The sequence below is a fragment of the Cryptomeria japonica genome, chromosome 7 (assembly GCF_030272615.1).
Source record: "Cryptomeria japonica chromosome 7, Sugi_1.0, whole genome shotgun sequence".
NCBI lineage: Eukaryota > Viridiplantae > Streptophyta > Pinopsida > Cupressales > Cupressaceae > Cryptomeria > Cryptomeria japonica.
Window position 1 is genome coordinate 861,029,345 of NC_081411.1, and position 27,504 is coordinate 861,056,848.

General features: G+C 37.0%; 1 protein-coding gene across 1 annotated transcript in view; it reads left to right on the forward strand.

Annotated features, from left to right (window-relative positions):
* Positions 1–27,504, forward strand: part of LOC131047032 (probable cyclic nucleotide-gated ion channel 5) — a 369,446-nt gene that overhangs the window by 136,937 nt on the left and 205,005 nt on the right. The window contains exon 3 of the mRNA XM_057980826.2: positions 18,085–18,664. Within this exon, the coding sequence (XP_057836809.2) occupies positions 18,085–18,664 (580 nt within the window). The remainder of the gene's footprint in view (positions 1–18,084; positions 18,665–27,504) is intronic.

A 27,504-nucleotide genomic window follows, 5' to 3' on the forward strand; every position in this document is an offset into this window, starting at 1 on the left:
CTCATCATGATATGCAAGCACGACAGAATTAACGCAAGTTACCTCCGCTGCAATCTCCATTCTCCTCACCACTGGGTCATTTAACGCCATGTAAAATGCAGGGAGTTGAATGCATAAACAATGCATGCGAAGTGTTTGATATAATACCTCGCGAAATGTCATAACTTGAATGTATAAACTGCATGCGAAGTATTTGACAAATTTCCTCAATGAAATGTGGTCTCGTGGTATGTGATGATCTCAGGATATGTACAAGATCAAACCACGATATAGAATGATTTCATCAGAGGTTGCCAGTGAACCAAGGTGAAAGGTGTTTGAGCAATTTTGTCAGCTGTTGTAGTCGCAAATGCTTTGGTAGACTTGTATGCAGGCGTAGCCAAGACATGCATGTTACTGTTCTCATGTAATGCAATCAGCAGGTGTAAGGCCGAATTCCACTACATTTTAATTGGAGATTTATCAAACCATAATATTGCCACCCTAGATAACTACAAGTTCTCCTTTCCCTCCTCACCTTATAAAGTTCTTCTTTCATGTTCGGTAAGTCATCTACTTCAAGAACGGCCCCGAAAAACGATTAAATAGTGATGGGGGGGGAATAGAAATATATATATAATCTCGGGGATGTCCTTCCAGATGGAGTATACCATAAAGATTGGGTGGATCGGCAGGATGAAATCAGTAACATCAGTGCCTCTGAGAACTAGGAAAAGCACTCTTCATTCTTCCGAAACAGAGTTTGCATATCACCTTGGCGGCTTCCCTTATATATATTGCAATCTTTGGTGCCAACCACCTCCATAGAGAATTCAGGCCTCTGATCTAAGTGCCCTAAATTGTGTCAAATGTTGTAGTCTCAGCTGCTCTGGTAGACGTGAACTGCAAATTGTGGGAGTAAAGACAATGTCGTGAACTATTTGTGTTGTTTGTAGAAATGCAAATTATGAAAACATAAACGATACACGTGAAGGGTTTGCCAGAACTCATTGTTGTAGAATGTGTAGGCATATAGACAAGGCGTGAACAGTTTGACATAATCCCTCGAAGCAATGTGATCTCATGAAATGCATGGCTGCTGTATGTCACGTGGGCATAGGGAGAGCACAGGCAACGTACATGAACTGGCTGGCAAAATGTTTCCAAAGAATGCCACATTTGTGGCAAGGTAACGCAATGATGGAAGAACAAACAGAGCACGTGAATGGTTTGACAAAATTCCTCAATGAAATGTGGTCTCGTGGCATGTCGTGGTGTAAAGCCAAGTTTCGCAGCCCTTTGCTAGCATTCTTCCTGCCATGCCAAAATGTAAGGAGTGAGAAAATTCTTGTATTTGACGTCATCCCAAATGGAAGTCTTTAATGATCAACTGCACAAATATAGTGAGAATTCATCAACTCCATTGTCATGGTTATCTCAAGTGAACATTGCACTTTAGATTGCATTATCTTTGCAGTACTTGCACGTAGATGTTGAGCTTCCTGTGTTGCACCACGATGTCAAATCTGCCAATGTTCTGCTTGTAGATGACAGCCATGCCAAACTTGCAGATTTTGGCCCGCCAAAACTGGGCAGTAGATATAGTCGGGCAGATTTTAGAATATGACAAAGTATGAACTAGGTTCAGGTGAAAGTTGGCCACACGATATAAAATGACGTTTAGATCCTGACTGTCAAGCGATTTCCCTTAATTTGTGGTAATTCTCAAAATTCTTCCATTTTTCAGATTTTGACTAGCAAGGACCTTGGATAACGTGCTCATTACCTACGCGTAAACACTCATTGGACCTTTACTCAACACTGAGACTGATTTGAAGTTCAAATTTTAGGTAGGCCAAATATGGGGGCAACGGCTGGCTCTGACTGGGGACAAGGATTGCAAAGGACGCAGGATGAACCCAAAATCTCTGCTTCACAGGCTAGTGCACTATCCATTGGGCAACAGAGTCAAAGAGGAAATAACATAGGGAAAAGCTGGGGAAAACTAGACACAAAACAAAAATGGGACGAACACAACAAAATTCCAACTAAATTATGTACATGGTAGGCAATGCCCACCTCAAAGCTCTCTACGATTATCGTACAAAACCATTCACGGGCTGAAAGAGATAGGCACCTTTGCGAAATAGTGGCATGCATCCATATGACACCTGTAAGCTCAACAGGCTAGCAAGATCAACATGTAGAAAATGAGAAATATCTTTGAGCAATGAACCAAACAACCATATCTCATCATAAACTTGCGAGCTCTCTTGAAAGATTTGGGTACCACTTTGAACATTATTGGCAATTTGTGGAATATTCTCAAGAATACCCATATCCTCTATCTGAAAATCCCTCTGATAGTCGGGTTTGCAATAAATTAATCCATGAATTGGACAACCTTCATATAATTTGTGATGTGAAGAAACTTGAGTAGACGCAACCATTGAATCAGGTTCATGACTATCAGCTTGAAAGTGACCTGTAGAAATACACTCACCTGAAAACAAAGGATTGAGACACACGCTTTCACCATAGGAGAAGTCATCATTTAGAGCCTTCAAACACCAATCTGGAATACAGTCGTTATGAGAGTTAACTCCATGGGCTTCCTTCATTAGACCATCCATTACCTCACTTATCTCTGCATTCCTGGTATCAACTTGGCTCTCCTCTGCTGACTGTTTCTTTTGAATGCAATAGATTTGAATTTGTTTTGGTTTTTGAATGTTTATAGATTTTTTTGTGTTTTTTTTTTTTTTTGGTAATAATGAGCAATGAAACAATACTGGAATAAACTCCTATGCTTAAAATAATACTGGAACAATAATATTACTACTGGAATTAATTTACGAAACTATCAAGGTAATGTTTGTTCTGTTTTATGGCCAATATGCCTGGAAAACAAATTCATTACAATGTAAGATAAAAACCTGATTTTTGCTGTCCCAGTAGTTGAAAAAAAATCTGCCAACTGCAAATTTTAATTTTTTTGAAAAAATTACTGTTCACGCGGTACTGTAGAAATCAGTACGGCGGCACTATTCACGCGGCACTGTAGCAGTCCGTACGGCGGTACTGTAGCGTTTACTGTAGCGCGGGTACTGTAGCAGCAATTGTATTTTGAAATGATTGCTTCAATTCTGATTTTTAATGGCTGCCAAATGAAACTGTAGGTCTGCAATTAATATATATTCGAAAATCTGCATACCCTAGATGTCTTCCCTTCTTTTTAAAGCCCAAATAGAACTCCAGAATGAAGCTCTCCTGAAATGCCAAATTTAGTGGATATTTCACCACCTCAAATGGTTGCAACACTGAAGAATTGTCGCTCTCCAATGGCTGACTGAATCAGAAACCCTTGGCTTCTTCTCCCAAGTTCATAACAAACAAATATCAATTCTCTGGATGGATGATATAAAATGAGCTCTTAAGTCCCTTCTTATTCTTTCTTATGAGAGCTCGAACACTTTCTTGGCCAATGTGGGATTAAAGACATATTCACACATTATAATATTAAAGTGACTTTATTATTATAAAGTTACTTTATAACTTTATAATAACATTAAAATATTTAAATAAATCACTCAAGTCACTTTTAATTAAATTAATTAAATATAAAGTCACCTTTTTTAATTTTATTTTATTTAATAACTTAATAAGAAATTAATTTAATCAATTTCTCCTTATTTCTCCACTTAGCCTTCGGAGAATGTAAAGGCTAAGAACTCCAATGAGATGCTAAAAAGGTGGGGACATTACAGTCCGCCCTTCCTGAAATTGCTTGTCCTCGAGCAACTTCAACTCCGGATGCTACAAAATCTCCTCATTCTCCCAAGTAGCATCCTCTACTGGCAAATCCTTCCACTTCACCAAATATTTTCGGATGTTACGTCTCTTGAAGTTCCTTTCTCTGAAATCAATGATAGCCTCCGGTATCAAAACAAGTTTTCCCTCATCATCCAGGGGTGGTAGTACTCTAGAAGGCACAATATGATGTCCTAGCGCCTTCTTGAGGCGTGACACATGAAAAACGTTGTGCACCTTGCTCTCTGCCGGTAAATCTAACTCATAAGCCACCTCTCCCACTTTCCTGATAATCCTAAATGGACCATAGTATCGTGGCTTAAGTTTCTCGGCACCACTCTTCTTGAGAGTGGATTGACGGTAAGGCTGCAACATAAGATAGACCATATCTCCAACCTCAAAAGTCCGCTCAGTCCTCTTCTGATCTACATACTGCTTCTGCTGATTCTGTGCCTTAGTTATATTATCCTTGAGAGTCTTAACAATGTCTTGACTCTCCTGTAACAAATCACCTACACTGGGCACTCTACTGTCACTCAAAAGCAGATCCATAAAATTGGGTGCCTCATACCCATACAGGGCCATAAAGGGTGACATCTGAATAGACATGTGATAAGTGGTATTGTAGCAATACTCACAGAGATAAATCCACTTTACCAATGCCTTTTGTTGCCCTGCTATATAATTTCTGAGATATCCCTCCACCCATTTGTTCACTATCTCTGTCTGACCATCTATCTGAGGGTGGTAGCTAGTACTCGGAGTGAGCTCTGTCGCACACAACCTGAATAGCTCCTGCCAAAAGTGACTCATAAACCTGTTGTCCCTGTCACTCACAATGCTCCGAGGTAAGCCATGTAATTTGAATATCTCCTTGAAGAACAACTCTGCCACCTGTGTAGCAGTGTATGTAGCAGTGATCGGAAAGAAGTGTGCAAACTTCGTAAGGCGATCCACAACCACATATATGCAGTCCCTGCCTTGGGCCCTAGGCAGTCCTGTGATGAAGTCCATAGACAAACACTCCCACTTCCTATCAGGAATCGGAAGTGGCTGAAGTAAACCGGCTGGATAGCAGTGTTCTTGCTTATTCTGTTGGCAGGTGGGACACTCCCTAACATACTGAAGTACTTCTTCTTTGAGCCCTTTCCATGTGAAGCGCTCTCTAATCTGTCGGTATGTCTTGTAGTAACCAGGATGTCCTGCCATAGGTGAATCATGAAAAGATTTCAGAACCATCCTCCTCACTGCTGATCCTGGAACCAAAAATATTCGCCCTTTGTAAATGATGAGCTCATTCACAAGGGTGTATCTGCTGTCTTGAATATTCCCATCTATGAATCCAGCTGCCCAAGTATCCTTTGCATACTCTGCAAGGATCAAGTGTCTCCAATCCTCCGATATGTCTGTCAATAAGCTCAAATGGGGCCGACGTGATAAGGCATCAGCAACTACATTCTGTGTCCCCTTAAAATATGTAATGTCAAAGTCATAGGACTGTAACTTGCTCACCCACTTCTGCTGCCTATCATTGAGATCTCGCTGCACCAAAAAGTATTTTAGGCTATTATGGTCGGTTTTGATACAAAATTTGCTACCTACCAAATATTGCCTGAATTTAGCCAAAGCATGCATAATAGCTAACATCTCCTTATCATATATGCTGAAGCTCCGCTCTGGCCCTCTCAATTTCCTGCTCTCATAAGCAATAGGGTGCTTCTCCTGCATAAGCACCGCTCCAATGCCCTCCCCGGAAGCATCACAGTGTAGCTCAAAAGGTTTGCTGAAATCTGGTAATGCTAACACTGGACAAGAAGTCATCAACTCCTTAAATTTCTCAAAACACTCCTGTGCCTCAGGAGTCCACAAGAAAGCTCCCTTTCTCATCAAATCTGTCAAGGGTGCTGCATGCCTAGAATATCCATCCACAAACCTCCTGTAGAAACCACATAATCCCAAAAAGCCCCTCAACTGTGTAAGGTTCACCGGTGAAGGCCACTCCACAATGGCACGAATCTTTTCAGGATCCATGCGTACGCCCTCTGCACTGATGATGTGACCCAAGTACAACAACTCTGTCATGCCCAAATCACACTTTGACTCCTTTGCATACAAGGACTCTCTGCCCAATATATCCAACACCGTGTCAAGGTGAACCAAGTGCTCCTCCCAAGATCTACTGTACACCAAGATATCATCGAAGAAGACAAGTACAAATTTCCTCAACTGAGGATGGAAAACCCGATTCATTGTTGCCTGAAAAGTAGCAGGTGCGTTAGTTAGCCCAAATGGCATAACTACAAACTCAAAATGGCCACAATGACATCTAAAGGCTGTCTTCTCAATGTCCTGCTCTCTAACTCTGATCTGGTGATAACCTGATCTCAAATCTATCTTCGAGAAGAAGCAAGCTCCATGATGCTCATCTATCAACTCATCAATCCTAGGAATGGGGTACCTGTTTTTAATTGTCTTCCTATTAAGCACCCTGTAATCAATGCACATCCTCAATGTCCCATCCTTCTTCTTCACTAAGACCACTGAAGAAGCGAAAGGAGACTTACTTGGTCTAATGTGGCCCATAGCAAGTAACTCCTTTACGGTTTTCTCAATTTCATCCTTCAACCTCTTCGGATGCCTGTAAGGTGTAATCATGATGGGTTTAGCCCCCTCCTCTAACTCAATGATGTGCTCAATACCCCTGTCTGGTGGTCTACCTGGTGGAATGTCACTGAACACCTTAGAGTGTTTAACTCTAAGCTCCTGAATATCAGGAGGATATTCAATCTTCTGCTGTCCCTCCTGTGATGGCATCAACATGCACTCTGCTGCCCACTCTACCTGATCATGTCGAATCAATCTAGCCATCCTCCGGAAAGAAACCATCCTGAGATCACTGTCCCTGATTACCTTAAGAATATGTGTCTTCCCATTCACTTTAAACCTCATCTCCATCTCCTTGAGGTTAAGAGTGAACTCCCCAATATCATGCAACCAACTCATCCCAAGGACTATATCTGTATCTCCCATAGGCACAACATAGAAATCTGCCTTAAAGTCATAATTATTAACTTTCAATGGGAGTCCAGTGATCTTACGATCACATTTGAGGACATAGCCATCAGCTACCCTCACTCTAATTCCCCCAAACTCCTCTGTTTGTATGCCACGCTTCTCCACCATCCTAGCATCAATGAAATTATGAGTGGCACCTGTATCAACCAAAGTTATGACTCGCTGTCCAGCAAGCACTCCTCTCATCTGGAATGACCCTTCTTGCCTAATACTTGTGAGACGAGCTTCCCTAAGTTGCCCATCTCCTTCCCCATCATTGGACTCCATTTTAGACAAGTTTTCAGCCTTGTCTTCCTCTTTTTCACCATCTATTTCCTCTATATCAGACTGCTGATCTGAATTATCTGATTCTGATTCCTCATAGTATGCCCACATAACTCTGTTAGCTTTGCCCTTTGGTCTAAGAGGACAATCATGGTTTGCATCATAGGGTCCCTTACAGTAGAAACATAATTTTTTCTTCCTCAAATCATTTAATGTTTCCCTGTCAAAAGGTGCTGGAGTTTTATCTTTAGAATCATTTTTAAAATCAGTCCTCTCTGGTTTTTTATAAAATGGTTTGTTATCCTTACTAGAAGATGCTCCTTTGGACTGAAATTTGTTTGTTGGGACTGCATGTTCCATACTTCTTGCCTTTTTCATAGCTTCCTGTAAAGAAATAGGATCAAATGCCTTTATCCAACCTCTCAGTGGTTCGGATAGGCCCTCAATGAAAAGAACTATCAATCTACGCTCTGAAATGTTTGGCACCATGACTGCCAACCGCTGAAATTCACCAATGAAATACTCCAAGTTGCCTGTTTGTTTTAGCTGTGCTAAGTCCCGGAAGTAAACCTCTGGATCTTTCTTGTCAAATCTTTCAACCAACCTATCCATGAAGTCCTGGTACTCTGTCACCTGATTATGCTGAAGTGTTACCATACCATGGTACCACCAGTCATGTGCTACTCCCTCCAAATGCAAAGTGGCGTATTTGATAGCTTCAATCTCTGTCATTGGCCTCAGTGCCAAAAATGTGTCAAGCTTATGAATCCAAGCTTGAGCTGTCATCTTACCACTCCCATCAAATGTAGGCATAGTAAGCTTGCCTGTAACCCTATTTAGCTCACTATTTTGACCTCTAGGCCTCCTATCCTGTCTGAGTGACCTGTAATGCTCTCTCCTCTGATTAACAAACCTCTCGAATGTCATCCTCTCTCGCACCTGTGGAGTTAATAAATCCCATTCGTCATTCGCAGCCATGAGGATATCTGCGAACATCTCCTCTCCTGGTTCTCCTGTAGGTGCTACCTCAGGCTCATCTCTAATGAAGGTAGGACGTGTAGGCCTGTCTGCTGTCCCGGAATGAGTCCTCTGAGCTCTAGGTGACCCCACTGCACTCCTGTTATCCCCTTGCTCCTGATTCTGTCTGTCTTGTGGGTTCATGCGCTCAATCATGGTGGTGAGTGCCTGCAAGGCCTGAGCCATCTGCTGCTGTCCTGTAGCCATTACTCTGAAAAATTCCCTTGTTTCTTGCTCCTCATTCCTATTGCCTCTGGGTGGGCTACCCCCTTGCCTGTCACCCATGGTGCCCGGCTGCCTGTCACCCATGGTGCCCGGCTGCCTGTCACCCATGGTGCCCGGCTGCCTGTCAAATTCTTGTTCCCTGTCAAACAAAGCTCGCCTGCGAGTGTAATATCTGTGAGAGCCAACCTCAGGCGGCTGCATGTGATTGATAAACCCTCAGGATGGCAGGATTTAGCTCTGATACCAATGTAAGAACCCAACTTGGCTCTCCTCTGCTGACTGTTTCTTTTGAATGCAATAGATTTGAATTTGTTTTGGTTTTTGAATGTTTATAGATTTTTTTGTGTTTTTTTTTTTTTTTTGGTAATAATGAGCAATGAAACAATACTGGAATAAACTCCTATGCTTAAAATAATACTGGAACAATAATATTACTACTGGAATTAATTTACGAAACTATCACGGGAATGTTTGTTCTGTTTTATGGCCAATATGCCTGGAAAACAAATTCATTACAATGTAAGATAAAAACCTGATTTTTGCTGTCCCAGTAGTTGAAAAAAAATCTGCCAACTGCAAATTTTAATTTTTTTGAAAAAATTACTGTTCACGCGGTACTGTAGCAATCCGTACGGCGGCACTATTCACGCGGCACTGTAGCAGTCCATACGGCGGTACTGTAGCGTTTACTGTAGCGCGGGTACTGTAGCAGCAATTGTATTTTGAAATGATTGCTTCAATTCTGATTTTTAATGGCTGCCAAATGAAACTGTAGGTCTGCAATTAATATATATTCGAAAATCTGCATACCCTAGATGTCTTCCCTTCTTTTTAAAGCCCAAATAGAACTCCAGAATGAAGCTCTCCTGAAATGCCAAATTTAGTGGATATTTCACCACCTCAAATGGTTGCAACACTGAAGAATTGTCGCTCTCCAATGGCTGACTGAATCAGAAACCCTTGGCTTCTTCTCCCAAGTTCATAACAAACAAATATCAATTCTCTGGATGGATGATATAAAATGAGCTCTTAAGTCCCTTCTTATTCTTTCTTATGAGAGCTCGAACACTTTCTTGGCCAATGTGGGATTAAAGACATATTCACACATTATAATATTAAAGTGACTTTATTATTATAAAGTTACTTTATAACTTTATAATAACATTAAAATATTTAAATAAATCACTTAAGTCACTTTTAATTAAATTAATTAAATATAAAGTCACCTTTTTTTATTTTATTTTATTTAATGACTTAATAAGAAATTAATTTAATCAATTTCTCCTTATTTCTCCACTTAGCCTTCGGAGAATGTAAAGGCTAAGAACTCCAATGAGATGCTAAAAAGGTGGGGACATTACAGCCCACCTCAAAGCTCTCTACGATTATCGTACAAAACCATTCACGGGCTGAAAGAGATAGGCACCTTTGCGAAACAGTGGCATGCATCCATATGACACCTGTAAGCTCAACAGGCTAGCAAGATCAACATGTAGAAAATGAGAAATATCTTTGAGCAATGAACCAAACAACCATATCTCATCATAAACTTGCGAGCTCTCTTGAAAGATTTGGGTACCACTTTGAACATTATTGGCAATTTGTGGAATATTCTCAAGAATACCCATATCCTCTATCTGAAAATCCCTCTGATAGTTGGGTTTGCAATAAATTAATCCATGAATTGGACAACCTTCATATAATTTGTGATGTGAAGAAACTTGAGTAGACGCAACCATTGAATCAGGTTCATGACTATCAGCTTGAAAGTGACCTGTAGAAATACACTCACCTGAAAACAATGGATTGAGACACACGCTTTCACCATAGGAGAAGTCATCATTTAGAGCCTTCAAACACCAATCTGGAATACAGTCGTTATGAGAGTTAACTCCATGGGCTTCCTTCATTAGACCATCCATTACCTCACTTATCTCTGCATTCCTGGTATAGTTCCCAAAACTATCCTCTTTGATAAGGATGTCTTCTTGATCTAAAAATTCAAAAGGAGGATTGCTTTGAACCTTGAATACTTCATAAGGTATAGATTGTAATTCTATCAAGATAGGGACATTCGTTGATATTCCTACATGGATTTCATTTTCAACCTGCTCATAGACATCTGTATTACTTTTTGTGTTTTCGTCCCAATGATTCCTCTTCATTAGATTCTTCATGAAATTTGAAAAATTCATATTCAGGTGGCATGTATGATAAAAAGTGGATGCTTGATGGTTCATCTTCTTTCACTCGGGACTGATCTAGGGGTTCAGTAAAGGTCTCAATTTTTGAAAATGAAGAATATGTTTGGAAAAGTTCTCCTATGGTTGCTTCTCTGTTGATCGTATCTGTACAGGATTGTCCACTAGGTATCGTACCTTTGATTTCCTCGGAAAAGTCTTCATCTTCCATTGTTAGTGATGGATGAATGAGAATATCCTCTCCACATAAAAAGTCATTGTCAGAAGAATCGAGACACCAAGTTGGAATGGAGACTTTAGGGGATTCATCTTTATTACTCTCCTCTTCATCATTTTCTTGAAGCTTCGGCTGTATGCATGTCAGGAAAGAATCTTATTCATCATCTTCAAGCTCTTTATTTTAAAGTTGATAGAAGACTTTTTCTTTGGTATGACAATCCTCATAGTGCTCATGGCATTTTTCAATGCAATCTTCTTTCTTTATCTCACTCACCTTTAGATCTTTCTCTTGACATGTGTTCTTACAAGTAGATGTGACTTCATCTTCTTCTGCATATAAGCACTCTAACGAGCTCCTTTCATTACTTTTCTCATAGGAATTTATATCGGTGAGAAAAAGATTCTCATTCTCATCTTTTTGTTCAATCTTTTGCAATGTCTGAAGCAGAGAAGGATGTATTTTGTCATGATCAAGTTTCCTATTTCCATAGAAGCTTTTCAAAAACTTGATATGTGAATCATCTAGAATCTGATTTTGTTGCAAAATGGGTGGAGGGGAATGAGCATCGACACTATTATCCATTGTTGATTCAAGAATACAATCACGAGCAAAAATTTGGTTCTCTCTTCCATCTTTTTCCTCAATCTTTTGCAGAGTCTAAAGTAGAGAAGGATTAACTTTATGAGGATCAAGTTTCTTTCCACTGTAGAAACTTTTCAGGAAGTTGACTTGTTCAGGATTATCAAGACTTTGATTTTGTTGAGCAACTGATACAGGAGAAGGACCACTTTTGTCTTCATCTATATTGATTGTTGTTGATTTAGGTAAGTTATCACAAGAAAGAAAACCAATCTCCTTTCCATCCTTTTCTTCAATGTTTTGCAACAGTTGATGTAAGGCGGGGTGAATCTTATTAGGAGTAAACTGCATGCCGCCATAAAATTTCTTCAAGAAGTCAACTTGTATGGGCTCCTAAGGAACTTGCTTCTTTTGATATATATAATCTTCATCGTCACTTTCACTGTCACTTTCCAACTTTCCTTTGTACCAAACCATTGTTCTAAATTCGATCTTTCAGAAAGAGTCGCCAACCTTCATTCTGAAGAAGGTACCTTAAAATATCTGAGGAACAAAGCACACTGGTATGTCGCTCCCCAGCAGAGTCGCCAAAAATCTGTTGGTAAACAGATTTGTCACTGTGGTCGTTTACTTGAAACTGACCCTGTTTGCCCGATAAGTAGTGGCAAACGTTCCAACAGTTGGAGAGATCATTCTGTGAAACATGATCTTCCTCTGCGTTTGAGAGGGGCAGCTCCCTCGTATGATAGGGGTATTTAGGATTTTGTGTACTTTTAACCTGAAAGTACATAAAGGAGAAAACATAAAACTAAAGAGAAATAAAGATAGAAACCCCAACAATAGACATACGATCATCGACTGAGATTTTCCAACATTAGCAACAAATTACAAGGGGAGTTCATAAGGTAATATGCTTAGCCATGACATGACGATAAAGAAGAATGAAAAATCTCAACATATGGAGAGATAAGATACTTCAACACATTCAAACTGAGATACCAAAGGTTGCTTGTGCATCATCACATCAATCGTACAGATCACATATGCATAAAAAGACTAACAATTTGACATACGAGAAATCGACAATAATAACACATGAATACATTTAGAACATACGAACTAAGACGTATTCTTCATTATCCTTTTTGGAAATATACAAGTCCAAAATCCTTTCTATACATAGTGCAAATCAAAATGTCATTACAAGTTTCTCCTGGAATTCCAGCAGAGTTTTTCCTCTGTCAAAAGTCCCCCCCCGTTACATTACAAATAGCCTTGTATTTATAGGCTTCCCAGAATAACCACCTTAGTAACTAACTTTAATCCTGGGTTAATAACTAACTCTTTTCTGCGTAAATCTCAATGAATTAGTAACCTACACTTTTATGCGCAAAAGAAGTCAACTTTCTAACCCTTGGTTACAATCAGCGACATAAGTCACTTTTTATAAAAATAACATCAAACCCATTACATTGAAGAAATAATTCGTTTGTCGATTTTGTCGAGGTGGCCTCTATCTTCATTTGTTTCATCTAAAATTGTCATCATCTCGCCATTTGGAGTTATAGAGCCTTGCTCATTCTGCGGTTATTTCATTTAATTCTGCAAGATGTCTCTTGGAGGAATTTAGTCAAATATTTTGCATACTGTATTTTTGCTTCCACATTTTGCATGTATTTCAACCTAGATGAGGATAACCCTACAACATCAGCCATATATCCTACATCTTTTTATGCTTCGAGGGAAATTCATACATTTTCTATTTCCTAACAACCTTCCAACCATCGCATTTCTTGGGATGACATGTTCTCGAGCCATTTTGTCAAACGGTTCATTTGTCGTATCTGAGCTTCCACGATATTCACGGTTTGCAATCACGTCTTCCTGAGCAATTGCATCGACAACACCTGACAAAATCCCTCTATATTTATGCTTTGATGAATCTACATTTAAAGGTTGTGGAATTCTGCCCTACATCTGTCAACTGCACTTGCATTTGTAGCCGTGTACGACATAGTTTGTTGCATACGATCTTATTGAAATTGAAGTTTTACAAGATAAGGTTCTAACAATATATTTCATTGAGGGTCCGCACTCTTCATTCTTATTTAGGAAGACATTCAATATCCCTATTATCAACTACAATTCATCGAAATCAATCGTAGCGTTCATCACAACTTGCATGTCTTGGCTCAATCTATAATCTTCACTCCACTCCGGAAGGGTCTCAAAATCTTTCATGGCTTTGTGGTTTGTTATCATCTCCAACAATACCATAGCTTCCCAAAACTGGGCCGTAGATATAGTCGGGCTGCACCAACCCCAGTTAAGGGAAGCTATGGTATTGTTGGAGATGATAACAAACCGCAAAGCCATGAAAGATTTTGAGACCCTTATTGTTCGTATGTTCTAAATGTATTCATGTGTTATTATTGTCGATTTCTCGTATGTCAAATTGTTAGTCTTTTTATGCATATGTGATCTGTACGATTGATGTGATGATGCACAAGCAACCTTTGGTATCTCAGTTTTAATGTGTTGAAGTATCTTATCTCTCCGTATGTTGAGATTTTTCATTCTTCTTTATCGTCATGTCATGGCTAAGCATATTACCTTATGAACTCCCCTTGTAATTTGTTGCTAATGTTGGGAAATATCAGTCGATGGTCGTATGTCTATTGTTGGGGTTTCTATCTTTATTTCTCTTTAGTTTTATGTTTTCTCCTTTATGTACTTTCAGGGTAAAGTACACAAAATCCTAAATACCCCTATCATACGAGGGAGCTGCCCCTCTCAAACGCAGAGGAAGATCATGTTTCACAGAACGATCTCTCCAACTGTTGGAACGTTTGTCACTGCTTATCGGGTAAACAGGGTCAGTTTCAGGTAAACGACCAGAGTGACAAATCTGTTTACCAACACTGCTTTAACAAATGTGACCTCCTCCCACCCTTTTTTTTTTTAACATGATAATTACGTTGTCAACTATGTTGACTGCTGCCGCTGCCACTAATCATTCACGAACTTATACAGTCATCGGGTATGACTATATCCATCACAAAATACTTTAATTCACTGCTTATTTGAATCGAATTTCTGTCTTTAATCGCTCCACTTTGACATGCCTTTATTCGATATACAGATTATATCATTCTCTACAAAAAGACAGCGTTGATTGCATCCATAAACTTTTCTGTCTTGCTTACTTGGTTTGAACTGCCACTGTTGCCTTATGAAAGTAGAGAACACACAGTCACCAATGATGGAACAAACAGAAAAATGTCAGATTGCAGCCCTACTGGAACGAACTACTGATGTGTGGGATACATTGCTGGGATTTATTCGATACTGCCTCTATCATTATTTGCTGCTATTGTTGTTCTGAGACTACACACATTTATATTGTCTATATATGTATTCTTGACATCAATGACAATATTCCATCAATTCCAAATGGGGACATTACACCTTGGGTGGACAATACTCTTTCTCAGCCTCTCCCAGTTTTTGTACCCGCTATGATACCATGTTGAGACATGGACCAGCTAGGACTCGAACCTAGGACCTTCCATACGTTGCTGGAGTGCTCTACCACTGGGCTACTGGCCCCTCTTAGACCAGTCCATCGTCGGTCTGGGTGTGGCTTATTTCAACACCAACAGCCCCCCTTAAGCCACACCTCTCGTGTGCTTGGGGCTCCTAGCCTGGACCTGGCTTTGATACCATGTTGTTTTATGCGTATCACAGTATATTTTTTTTATTTTTTAATATAATTATTATTATCTTCTACCCTCAATGAGATCACACATCTCATAATATATATGCAAGAGGTGCCCTTTCACCAAGGGACACCATACTTTATTGTAATATTAAATAATTAAATATTAATGATTATATATATTAATATAATATTAATATATCATTAATAATTATAACTATAATTATATTATCACAATTAATAATATAATAATTATATTATCACAATTAATAATATAATAATTATATTATCACAATTAATAATATAACAATTATTAATATAATAATTATATTATATTAATGATTATATATATTAATATAATATTAATATATTATTAATAATTATAACTATAATTATATTATCACAATTAATAATATAATAATTATATTATCACAATTAATAATATAACAATTATTAATATAATAATTATATTATAGCATAATATAATTATATTATCTCACAACTAATAATATAATAATTATATTATCAATATAATCACAAGCTTTGTGTTATTTATGTAGGCCTGTGGATTCCGACCACAGCTACAATAAAATCAACACTGTCTGGGTACATGTACGACCTTGGGTTCTTCTTGGGTGCTTGAGTTCTCCCAAGGAGAACCCAAGGCCAGCATAGTTTCATAAATTAAAACCACTATTTCACTCTCACAACTTTGTGACATCATTTTTTATCAGAATATGCTAGCAAGCAAGCAATTAAATATCATTTCAATTGCATTTGTGAGCTATACATATGAACATGGGGTTAGTAAACTTAATATCAGCATTACTGAGATTGATTTGAGTTGATTTACATTATGCATATGTAGCAGTTGTTTGCTTATGTTTTGTGAAATCACTTTCTTTGTGTTGTTAATGATTTGACATTTTGTCAAATGTTTGAAAAATGAAACTGAACCAACTTCTGCACTTGACACAACTAGTGGTCCAATTGAAGGTGGTTCAAATGAAATTGAACTAAATGTTGATATTGACCTCGATACTTCTGATGAAGAACATGAATATTAAAATCGATTATAATTTAATTTTTCATTGTGCAATGACATTTTGAGACTTGAGTATTTTTCGTTTTTGCAAATTATGAATGAGGTGTCAAAATATTCTATTTTTTGATATTTATAGGCAATTATGGATTTGAGTATCACTCTTCTTATAGTTATACACTGATATAGTTTATATTTTATAATTTTGATGTTTGAACTATATATACACACACATATATATATTTTATAATTTTGATGTTTATATATATATATATTTATATGTATGTATGTATGTATATATATATGTATATGCATGTATGTATATATATGTCTATCCATGTATATATATATATATGTATACATATATAGATATACGTATATATATGTATATATATACGTATATATATGTATATATATACATATTCCTATATATATATATCTATATGTATATTCACATATGTATATATATAGAAATGTATATATATATATATATATATATACATATTCCTATATATATATTTTTTGATATTATGAAATGTATATATATGTATATATATATATATATATATATATATATATATATATATATATATATATATATATATATATATATATATATATATATATACACACACACACACACATACATTTGCAGTACTCGTACCTGTACCTGTACCTAAGGAATTTTTTTGCCATACCTGCAAATCCATACCTGTATCCGTATCCGTACCCGTACCCGAATTGGTAGCTTAGCTAGTATCTAATAACGTAAAAATGCCGGTAGCCTAAGTAAACTTAAGCCTACACCAACAGCGACCACCATGTTTTCTTTCTGATTTATAAAATCGTCAAGGAGCCTTTGGTTAAATTTGGTTGGAATTTTATAGGGCTTTTTCAAATTTTTGTATTGTGCTTTCTTAATATCCCAAAGAGGCAATCCGTGAAATCACTCTTCTAAGCTTGATGGAGCAATAACATATAATTGATATGGTTGTGAATTCTTCAAATGTTTTTCACCATCAAAGATAGCCTTCAACCTTCAGGTGGGAGGATGAATTAAGTCATAAGAATACCTAGTTAGAGTGAGTGTATTTAGGAATTTTCTTTGACTGTTTACTTTGGTGCTAAGGCAGAGAGAATGATCCTTTTGTCCAATATAGCGAGAGGACTCTTATATAACTGTTGCTTAATCTTTTGATATACTTTCTTTTATTATTTTGTATCCTATAATATTGTAATATAACTTGTACAGTGCATTTTCATGAAGGACAAGTACACAATCGTGGAATTCATGTTTGTGTTATTTTTGCAATCATAACTTGCAGTGAAACTATATAGGTGATATTGTAAGCAAGGAATCGTTTTTTGTTTGAAAAAGACAAGGTTCTAAAATAGGGCCGAGTTAAAAACATATGAAAAAAAGAACAAAGCACCATATACAATTTTTTTTGAGAATACATCAAATCATGGAGATTGATTATGCTGAATCCATTTTTTTAAACTTAACACCATATTTTCAACAGGATTGATGTGAGAAAGTTCCTGATAACATTTTTGTTAATTATCATTAGATTATTGAAATGTTTGTATGAGCAATGCTCACATTTTACTAGTTTGTCTATCATTTAAAATTTTCTTTTGCAGTGGTGATTGAAACAACCCTCCATGTCTCTTTCCCAGCAGAAAATGAAAGCAAGAAATTTCTGGTTAGATTTAATTTCATAATATAAAGAAAGTTGCATCTGCTGGTTTCTTCTGCATGCCTATCCTTTTGCAATTCCATTTTTTATAAGGCTTATGCTCTTGAATTGTTTTGATTGCTCCATTTGTGTCAATGAAATAAATCATTTATTTTCAAAAAATTCACTTTTTTATTTACTAATAATATATTATTCTATTCAGAATCCTTTTTTGCCTCTACAACTGAATTTTTAATGGTTATCTACTCCTACAGTTTTTATGTTGATTCAGAGTCCAAGGAACCTTTTGGATCAGGGAGGGGCAAATTTAATAAATATGGCTTAAGACATAGAAACTCAGACAGGATATCAAGCTCTATGTCATGGTCTGTAAGAAGAGTAATGGAGAAAAGATCACAAGAAGTGAAGAATATTGGTCATTCATTGCGAATTGGAGTTTCCAGAGTAGTCTTTCCAGAGGATCTTAAGCTGTCTGAGAAGAGGTTATTTGATCCACAAGATAAGGTTCTTCAGAGGTGGAACAAATTTTTTATTATATCGTGCATAGTTGCAGTATTTGTTGATCCCCTGTTCTTTTATCTGCCACTTGTGGATAATGAATTAAACTGCCTTGATATAGATAAGAATTTGGCATTGGTTGTTACTATTCTGCGGTCTCTGATAGATATCTTTTATATAATACACATGGCCCTCCAGTTCCGAACAGCTTTCACATCCCCTTCATCTATGGTATTTGGGAGAGGAGAGCTTGTGATGGATCCAATACAAATTGCAAAAAAATACTTGTCAACATACTTCATTATTGACTTTCTTGCTGTGTTGCCTCTTCCTCAGGTACTTGAACTAGTGATGGATGCTTACTGCTTCTAAAAAGTGAATATTTATGTTTTCTATTCATTGTAAAATTCATTATCTTATTCTGTTATAAGCACAGTTTTATATGCAGAAATTATCAATAAGTATGTGAATTATTGGTTAGATCTTGGTTCCAGTAGTTCAAGTTATTTAAACTTAATATAAGCTTATCATAGCCTAATAGATAGTTACTTGATTATTAGTCCTACATGGCAATGTGGTGTTAGGCCTTTCACAAAGCCTTATGGTTATGGGAAGAGTGCATATTATATATACATCATTCTTATGTCTATCGAAAGTGCCTATTAAATGCAAAATTCTTTTGCTTGTGGATTTGTTATTCTACCATTCTTGTTTGTGTTCCTTTCCACTCTATTATTTATGAACCATTTTTATGTCTATCGAAAGTTCCTATTAAATGCAAAATTCTTTTTCTTGTGGATTTGTTATTCCACCATTCTTGATTGTGTTCCTTTCCACTCCATTATTTTGTACTCTTTTGCATGATCTGAATTGGATTAGTTGTACTGTAATTTCACTATTATGTATGTTTTGTCTTTGATGTAAAATCTCTAAAGAGGTTTGTATAATTGTCAAGGCATTAAAATGCTTTTAAATAACATAATGTAGTTCTAGGACTGTGATTTAACTCAAGCAGTTATGAACCTGTGTTTAAAACATTTTATAAACTCTGAAAACCATATGGGAATGATCAAGTAGGTTTTCAAAGTTCTGTTATGAATTGGATTCAACAGAATGCTTTACAAAGATGAGAACTTTTAGGCATAAATTTACCCCAAAAATATACCAGAATAAGAGCATATTAATCTCAGTCCAAACTTTTCCTTAAAACATGTTTGCCCCGTATGAAACAAAAAATTGAAAGAAGCTGTCCAGGTTGGAATGTGAATTTGGTTAGGATGTTGATCCATGAGTTACCTAGTTGATTCGAGCATTTCTAGTCAACTCTTGAACATGCCTTGGTTAAAAGAAATACTTTTAGGAGAAAGTGAATAGTCATTTGAGAGTGAGTTCAGTTGTTGAGCTGATGTTATGTCCCTTTTTCAGAAATAAAATAATTGGAAGATCCTAATCCTATAACTTTATTTATCGTAGGCTGCTTGTCCTCATTTTTCGATTTTCAAAAATGTGACAACCCCTACAAATTTTTGCCTAAAAAGTGTCATTTTTGTCTCCAAGGCACGTTTTACGAGGTACAAAACTCACATTTGATAGTGTCAAATCATTGGGGGGTGTCTTTGCCATCATTGTCCAAGTTTTGGTGAGTTTTGGTCTTCCTTTTCCTAGATTTTGGTGCAATTTCAGGTTTCAGAACAGTCACTGTAGGTTGACTATTTTACTCTATGGAACGCTTCCTGAGGCAGAATTTTGCTTTGCCCTTGGCTTGGCTTAATCCTCGGTCCATCCTTGAACCATGTTTCAAATTTCATTGCATTTTGGGTTCGTTTGCTATGTCATTCCTTCAATTTCGGGTTTTTTCTCCCTGACTTCAGGTGGGAAATTTTTTTTGAATTGCAAGTTTTAATGATTTCCTTTGTTTTGGTCTTTGTAGGGAAATTTTAGGCTAATTACAAGTGCACTTTATTGAAAAATAAGAACTTGTAATTTACTTTTTATTTCCCCCTTGTTGCTTTTTGGTTATTTAAGTTAAAATAGGGATTTTTTTGGATAAGTTACAGGTTCACTTGTAATTCTTTTGAAAAACCCCTATTTTAGTGTCTTTTGCTTGTAATAGGGATTTTTAACTTCTTTTACATATGTGCAAGGTATTAAAACAACTTGTAGGGATTTTATTTTCCCTTTACAAGTAAAATGTAACTTGCACATCTCTCTCCAAAACTCGATTTTGCCTAGAAATGAAATAAAGTGACATTTAAAACTTGCTATTTCGCCTAAAAAACCTGATTTTCTCTATAAAGTGCATATTGGAGGATTTTAAACTTGTAATTGCATTTTTAAAACCCGATTTTGCCTTGTTGATGGAAAAAGTGACATTCTAAACTTGCAATTGGATTTCTAATACCCGATTTTGCCTTGTTGAGAGAAAAGTAACATTTTAAACTTGTTGTTTGCTCTCAAAAACCCGATTTTCCTTATTGCATGCAATTTTAAACTTCTTGTTCTTTCCCAAAAATCCGACCAGCAATATTGGTGGATTTGTTGACAATTTCCATGATTTTTGTGGAAAAATCTTAGGAGGAAGGCGTTTTGGATTCCTTGCTATTTTCATGCATTTTCCAACTCTCTTCATGCCATTTGTAAGACATTATCGCTGGTTTTATGGTGTTTTAACAGCAAAAACGTTTTTGAAAAATGCCACGATTTTCTTATTCAAGTGCCACGAATCTTGTCTTTCCTAAATCGTTTTGGCTTGTCTTGCCTAGGCGTGGAGGTTGGGTGCTTTACTTGACCGATTCTTCATGCTTTTAATGGGCGTTTTGATACATATGGCATTTTTTCAAAAATGTGGCTAGGGTTTGAATCTTCTTTTTTCTATAAGAGATTCTTTCTCTTCATGATAGTTGTTAGTTTTGTTTTGCTCTTTCCTAAAATCGGTTTTTGTGAGAAATTTTTCCCTTAGTTCCAAGCTTGCAAAGCAATTTGTGAATCGCATTGGTCTTCCCCATTTTCCCTCTTTACTTGTATTTGAAATTTTAAATCCCAATTACAAGTTGAATGAAAATAATTGATCTTCCCAAAATCCTTCCATTTTCATCCATATTCATTGCCATCATCCATACATACCTTTCCCACCATTTCATCCACTCATTTCACATCTTCATTCATTTTCCCCATTTAAAGTCTACCTGTAGTCAGCCATCCAGAACCCGAAATTGGTCCAAAATGCACTCAAAAAACACTTGAAAATGAGTTTTAAAGGTCCAATTACAAGTGAAAACTTGTGTTTACCCATTACGCATATGAAGTTGCATGTTTGCTCCCCACAATTGCAAGTTAATGCTCTTGTTTTTCCCACACATGTAATGTAGCTTCCAAAACCCAAAATTCACTTGTGAGCCCAAATTTGCATCAATTTATCTCTTCCCTTGTCAGTCCGATTTGCACACACGTTCTACCAAATCAATGGATTAAGGCATGGGCCTTGTTTTGCAAGCAAATTTCAAGAATGGAGGATGATACAAAGAAGAGGTACAACAACAATTCATGTTTGAGAGCATAAAATGCTTTCAAGACAAAGATGGTCATGACATGAAAAGAGGAAGGCAACCCTTTCCGTCCTGAAAATCCAATACTACCCCAAGCAAGAAGATACGGTTGAAGTTCGTTGGCCAAGGACACAAAGATCATTAAGGATGCAAATTCTCGTTCCGGTTCAAGATGCCTTCACTGATCCAAAATACTTCAAGTTCTAGCATTCTGAAGCGACATGAAGATCATTACAGACAAAGGATGATGCAGTTAGAGTCGTGTCTTTAGACACATAGAATAGTTTTAGTTATCCATTTGTAATTTTGTTTTGACAGGTTACATGTAAAAAAAAAATAACTTTGTAATTGCAAGTTAACTCATTACTTGCACTTTTGTAATTACATGTAAAGCAACTACAAGTTGTGTTCAATTAGGACTGTAGTTGGAATAAGTCATAGTTAGTTATTGAATAAGTCTTGGTAGTTGAGAGAATTTCTCAAGTTAGTTGGGTTCCTCCCACCTTTTTCTGATGACTCCTCTCCTATAAATACTTGAGGGGGTCTATTGTAATCTTTATCTTTTGGAAAGCAAGCAAAAACTCTGTTAAATTTACAGCAAAGAAGTCTTTGAGCTTTCATGTGTGAATGCAAGAATTGAAAGGAATAGAAGGAAATTGCTCAAGCTTTGAGTCTTTGTGCTACATTCTTGAGTTTGTGTTCTATATTATCTTTCTTGCGAGTTTTTCTTCAAAGAACTTAATCGAATTTGATTTGCAGTCTTTGTGCTGCAAGTATTTGAGGTTAATATAAATTAGAATAAATATTGTTTTGAGAGGAGTTGTAAGTCTTTGTGCTTGCACTTATTCTTAAGAGAGTTTAGATGCAGATTTTGTGAGAAATAACTGTGAGATTTTGAGCTTATGCTACTTCCCATTGTTTTAAGTAGAAAAGAATAAGATATTCCAGTCTTTGAGCTGTTATAATTTGTTGTTGATAGAATTAGTATAGAAAAGGGTAGAGAGGACTTCACATAATCAAGTCTTTGAGCTTGATATTGCTGTCCCGTCCCGAAGGAAGTGATGGAAGTCTTTGAGCTTTCAGGAAACTTCATTTCCTTTTTCTCATTTCATTTCGAAAGTTGTTACTGCTGTTTTATATCAAATCGCTATCACTTTTCTGTGAAGAGAAAAGGATATTGTCATTCTTGAAAGAAGAAGAAAGTCTACTGTCCCATCCTATTTTATTTTTAAAGTTGTAGCTAGATAGGGGGAGCCTTCCTTTAATTAGGAGAGTTTTACTCACACACTGTGGTTGAAACCACAATTTTGTATATTTCCCCAAGTGTACAAAATTTTCAACCAACAAGGCTAAGGGATAAAGGTAGGGAAATATTATAACAATGATGTTTAAATTTGGTCCTTGTAATATGTTTTGAAAACAATGTAAATGGAGAACTTAAATATTATTATTAGCTAGGTAAAATAGGCCGCTTGAATGGGGCATAATAAAGCCTTTTGTAATCCCTAGGAATCTTCTATTCTTTGACTACCATTGGAGCAGGAGTTACAACTTAATGTTAGCAATAGCATGGAATCATAAAGGAATATTTTTAGGTGAGCATTTTGGAAGGAAAAAAGAATTCAAAATAAGGGTTCCAAAAAGAAGAATATAATGTTGGAAGTATTTTCATTGATGTCAAAATGATTGGAGTGATATATTTAAGCAACAATAATACATGACTGGAGATTTCTGAGAAGAGACTTGGAGTACGTTGAAGACTTAAATAAACAATTAATGAACAACATATCCTAAGATACTATGACCAAATAGTATTTGTAATTAATGCCCAACCAATGCAACGATTTAAACTTGCAGTGATTGAAGTTAGACTATGAATCAAGATAAACAACGATCATGTAAGACAAATCAAACAAATATTATCCTGATATTAGGGTGACAAACTTGTTTAAGGTGGTGGTTCATTTATGAATTATGATTGATATTGAAATGGAATGAGAAGAGGAGTCCAAGAGATTGAAGCAATGAAGAATAATAGAAGAAGCAAAAACAAAAAGACTTGTTTTTGAATATACAAAAATGAAGAACAAGGATTCTATAGAGAGTTAGATGATGAAAGACAGTGTTGTGACGTTTTCACACATTGCACCATTGCAACTTTTTCGCTTTTTGGCTTGGTGTTTTAGTTTAGTTGTCTTAGCCTAGCAGTAGCTTTTAGTCCTTTAGCCTTTGCCTGTGATAGGGGTTTTTGTCCTGTCAGTCCAGAGGGAGTGTGTTGATGAATCTTTGAAAATGAGTTAGGATGCAAGGTTTGTTTTTGAAGGTGTGGTCAGATCAGGAAGTCGAATTCTAGTCCAGAATTCATGAGTAGGTGTCAAGATTAAGTTTTGAGAGCAAGATTGAAGGGAGTGCAAAATGTTGTCACAATTGTCAAAGTGCAAAAAACGTTGCAAAGTTATCAAGTGGATTTGGGATTCTAGAATTTTTTAGGAAAATTTCTTGGTAAGGTTAGATTTTCCGACCTTGACAAGATGGGAATTAAGGAGATTTATTGTGGAATTCCTTGTCCAAGTTTAAGGAATTTTAAAGTTGCAATTTAGTCCTAGATTGAAGAATGGAATGCAGATTTTTCCTTGTTATATAATATCGATTTTCCCTTGCCCTGATGTAAAACAATGAATTTCAAAAGAAATCTCCTTATTTCCCATTGTGTCAAGGTCAGAAAATCTAACCTTGACAAGGAATTTTCCTTGTCAAAACAAAACATTTCATCCTTGCCAATTATCATTTGGAGGTGGAATTATGATTGGATATGTAGATTTCAACTATGAAGAGTGCAAAGTTATGTGAATTGTAAAATTGTTCTTAAGGATTCGTTGATTCATTCTTTGACAATTTCATCCTTAATCCTTCAATTTTATTTGAATTTATTTCTAACTTGGAACAATTTCTTTGATTCACATTGAAAATTTGATCCAATTCCAATTCCAAATCCTTGTTTTCTTGGATAAGTTATCAATGATTCATCTTAATTGTCCTTGAAAATCCAGATTTTGATCAGTGATTACTTAAAGTTATGGGATTTTGCCTTGTAATTGTTGGCATTGTGTTGTCATTGATGTCAACCGGTATAGGATGGCTACTAGTACAAGAGATGTATGTGCAACACTGCCACTGGTGCATACCAGATGTGATGTCTTTGATGTCACCTAACTTAGCAGGTCATTGGTAAGGGAGAGAATGTCATTCAGCACAATGGCCATTGGAGTCACCGGTACACAAGTTAGTGTTTGACTTGCTTGAAGATATGGACAAGAGACTGGTATGATATAACAACCAGTAAATGATGACATCTGCAAGAGAGCAAGATGTTGGTCGGTTGATTGTGATGAAGAGGGGGAATGCTATCTAAATCACATCAACACTGGAGGAGAAGTATGTACAGGTCACCGATATACTGTGTGGATGTCAAACAACAGGATTCCCACTGGATAAAGATGCAATCACCATTTGAAGAGATGACTGACAGTGAGTGTGCCCAAACCAGATCACATGTGCCTGTTTGAAGATATGTTGCTCGAATAGGGAAGCTACATTGGTGCATTGCAGAATGCAGATGACAAGAATCAACTCCCATCGGTAAGTGAAACTTATCTCCTATCATGCATGAAATGCATCATAGTCCACCAAGATAAGAGAGAAGAGTTAAAGGAAGGTGATTGATGGCTCACACCGGATCTACTGGTGAAACAAAAGGATGCCTTAGGTGCATGAAATCAGAGATGTGCACCGGATCATAAAGAGTTGGCATGTTGTGCTACCGGGACAGAAAAAGAAGAGTAAAGAAGTGATGGGTTTGTCACCTTGACAAACCGATTGAGATGATGTCTGGGCTGATGATGAAGAAGGCAAGGTTGAGCAACTATAGACAGAGAGTGCAACCGGAATGCAGATGCTCAGATGGAGGCAGTTGAAGGTTGATGACATAGTGTCATTTAGGTGTTTACCGTTAAGTATGTCCACCGGTAATGCGGACAAAGTGCAGATGCAGAAGACTCCCATTTGATGAAGATGTGCATAAGGTTGGTTAGCAAGTGTGCTGACCGGTTGAGTGTTCCACCGGAAGAGAAGTAGAGTGCAAGGTTGAAAGCAAACCAGTTAGGGTATAACTGGCAGAGATTGTGAACCGGTAGATAACCCAGGTGAGTGGTTGGTCGGTGATCTTTTCTGGATCGACATAACCGACCTAGCAAAGGTGGATGTCGACAAAGGGGCTATGTGGAGGTGAAGTGGCAAGCATGCACAGGTCGGTGTGATGTGTCGGCAAGGTAGATGGTGACAGGTCGACATTTATGACGATAGCGTGTTTCACGGGTCGAGGAGCAGAAGAGTGCGGCTCGAGACTGATCAGAGGACAGAGATCTGATTGGATGACTTCATGATTGAGACCGAGTGTCGAGGTGCTTGTTGATGTGTGTTTTATGCACATAACATTTCAGAATAAAATACCAAGGTAATTTATCCTCTCTTGAACAAAAGCACCTCAGATGCTAAGAATGAGATCAACTAAAATGATTCCAAGGTTTCTACATGCCAGGTCTTGACAAGTGGGTAACTCAATGGTCGATGTGAATTGCTGTGTTCATTTGGGGACTTACGTAAAATGTTTGGATTATCTTCTTCGATCATGAAGATGCATAATAGGTGCACTGACAACTTAAGATTTATCAATGAAGCTCTTGACTTAATTCTTACTAAAAAATAGGCAAAAGGAATAGGGTTTAGGAAATCTATTCTAAGCCTAGGAATGTAGGAAATGATGAATAGATCTAGTGGAATCAAACTAGGCGAGGTCTCACAAACAGGTATTGACACAAGCTTAGTGCAATTGTCTAAGGTATACTTAAGGATTTTCAGGCTATCACCATCAAACGTTGACACCATCCAAGTTGATGCTTGTCAGGGGATGCGTAATAGTTGAAGTTAAGCTTACTTAAATTTCCAGTTGACCACACAAGGCGCACTTACCAGCGGCAAGAGGCTAGTGGTATGGATTAAGGATTCCACACAAATATATTCAACAAATCTTTCACTCAATCTAACATACACAAACATAAATTCTAATCTAAAATTCTAATCTAACTTGGAGGAATTGAGAACCATGAATGCAAACACAACACGTGAAGAGCAATATCACCAACAATTGAACAATGATTATGATTCAAATAGCTACAGCATATATCAACAATTTTACAAAAACTCTCCCTTACAAATGAGAGACAAGGAGGCATATATAGAGTCTCCTACAAAATGGATGGCCAAGATTGATACAAGATCAACGGCCAAGATCATGCCAACAAAATCCTAGAATTGCCCTAATCAGGGTTTACATAAAAAATGGCGACACCTACATATGGCCCAATAAAAAGATACCTAATCATCAAATAGGGAATCTTATAGAAGATTCCTCACTGCATCTCTCTCTCTCCTAGCATATTCCAAGAATCTAGCCAATACTAAATCTAACTCCTCCATGGAAATGCTAGGCAAGGTATCCTGCTATAAATCAATCACTTCCAGTGAATCCGAGCAAGCATCTAAAGTGTTCTCCCCATCTGGCATGAGCTTCTG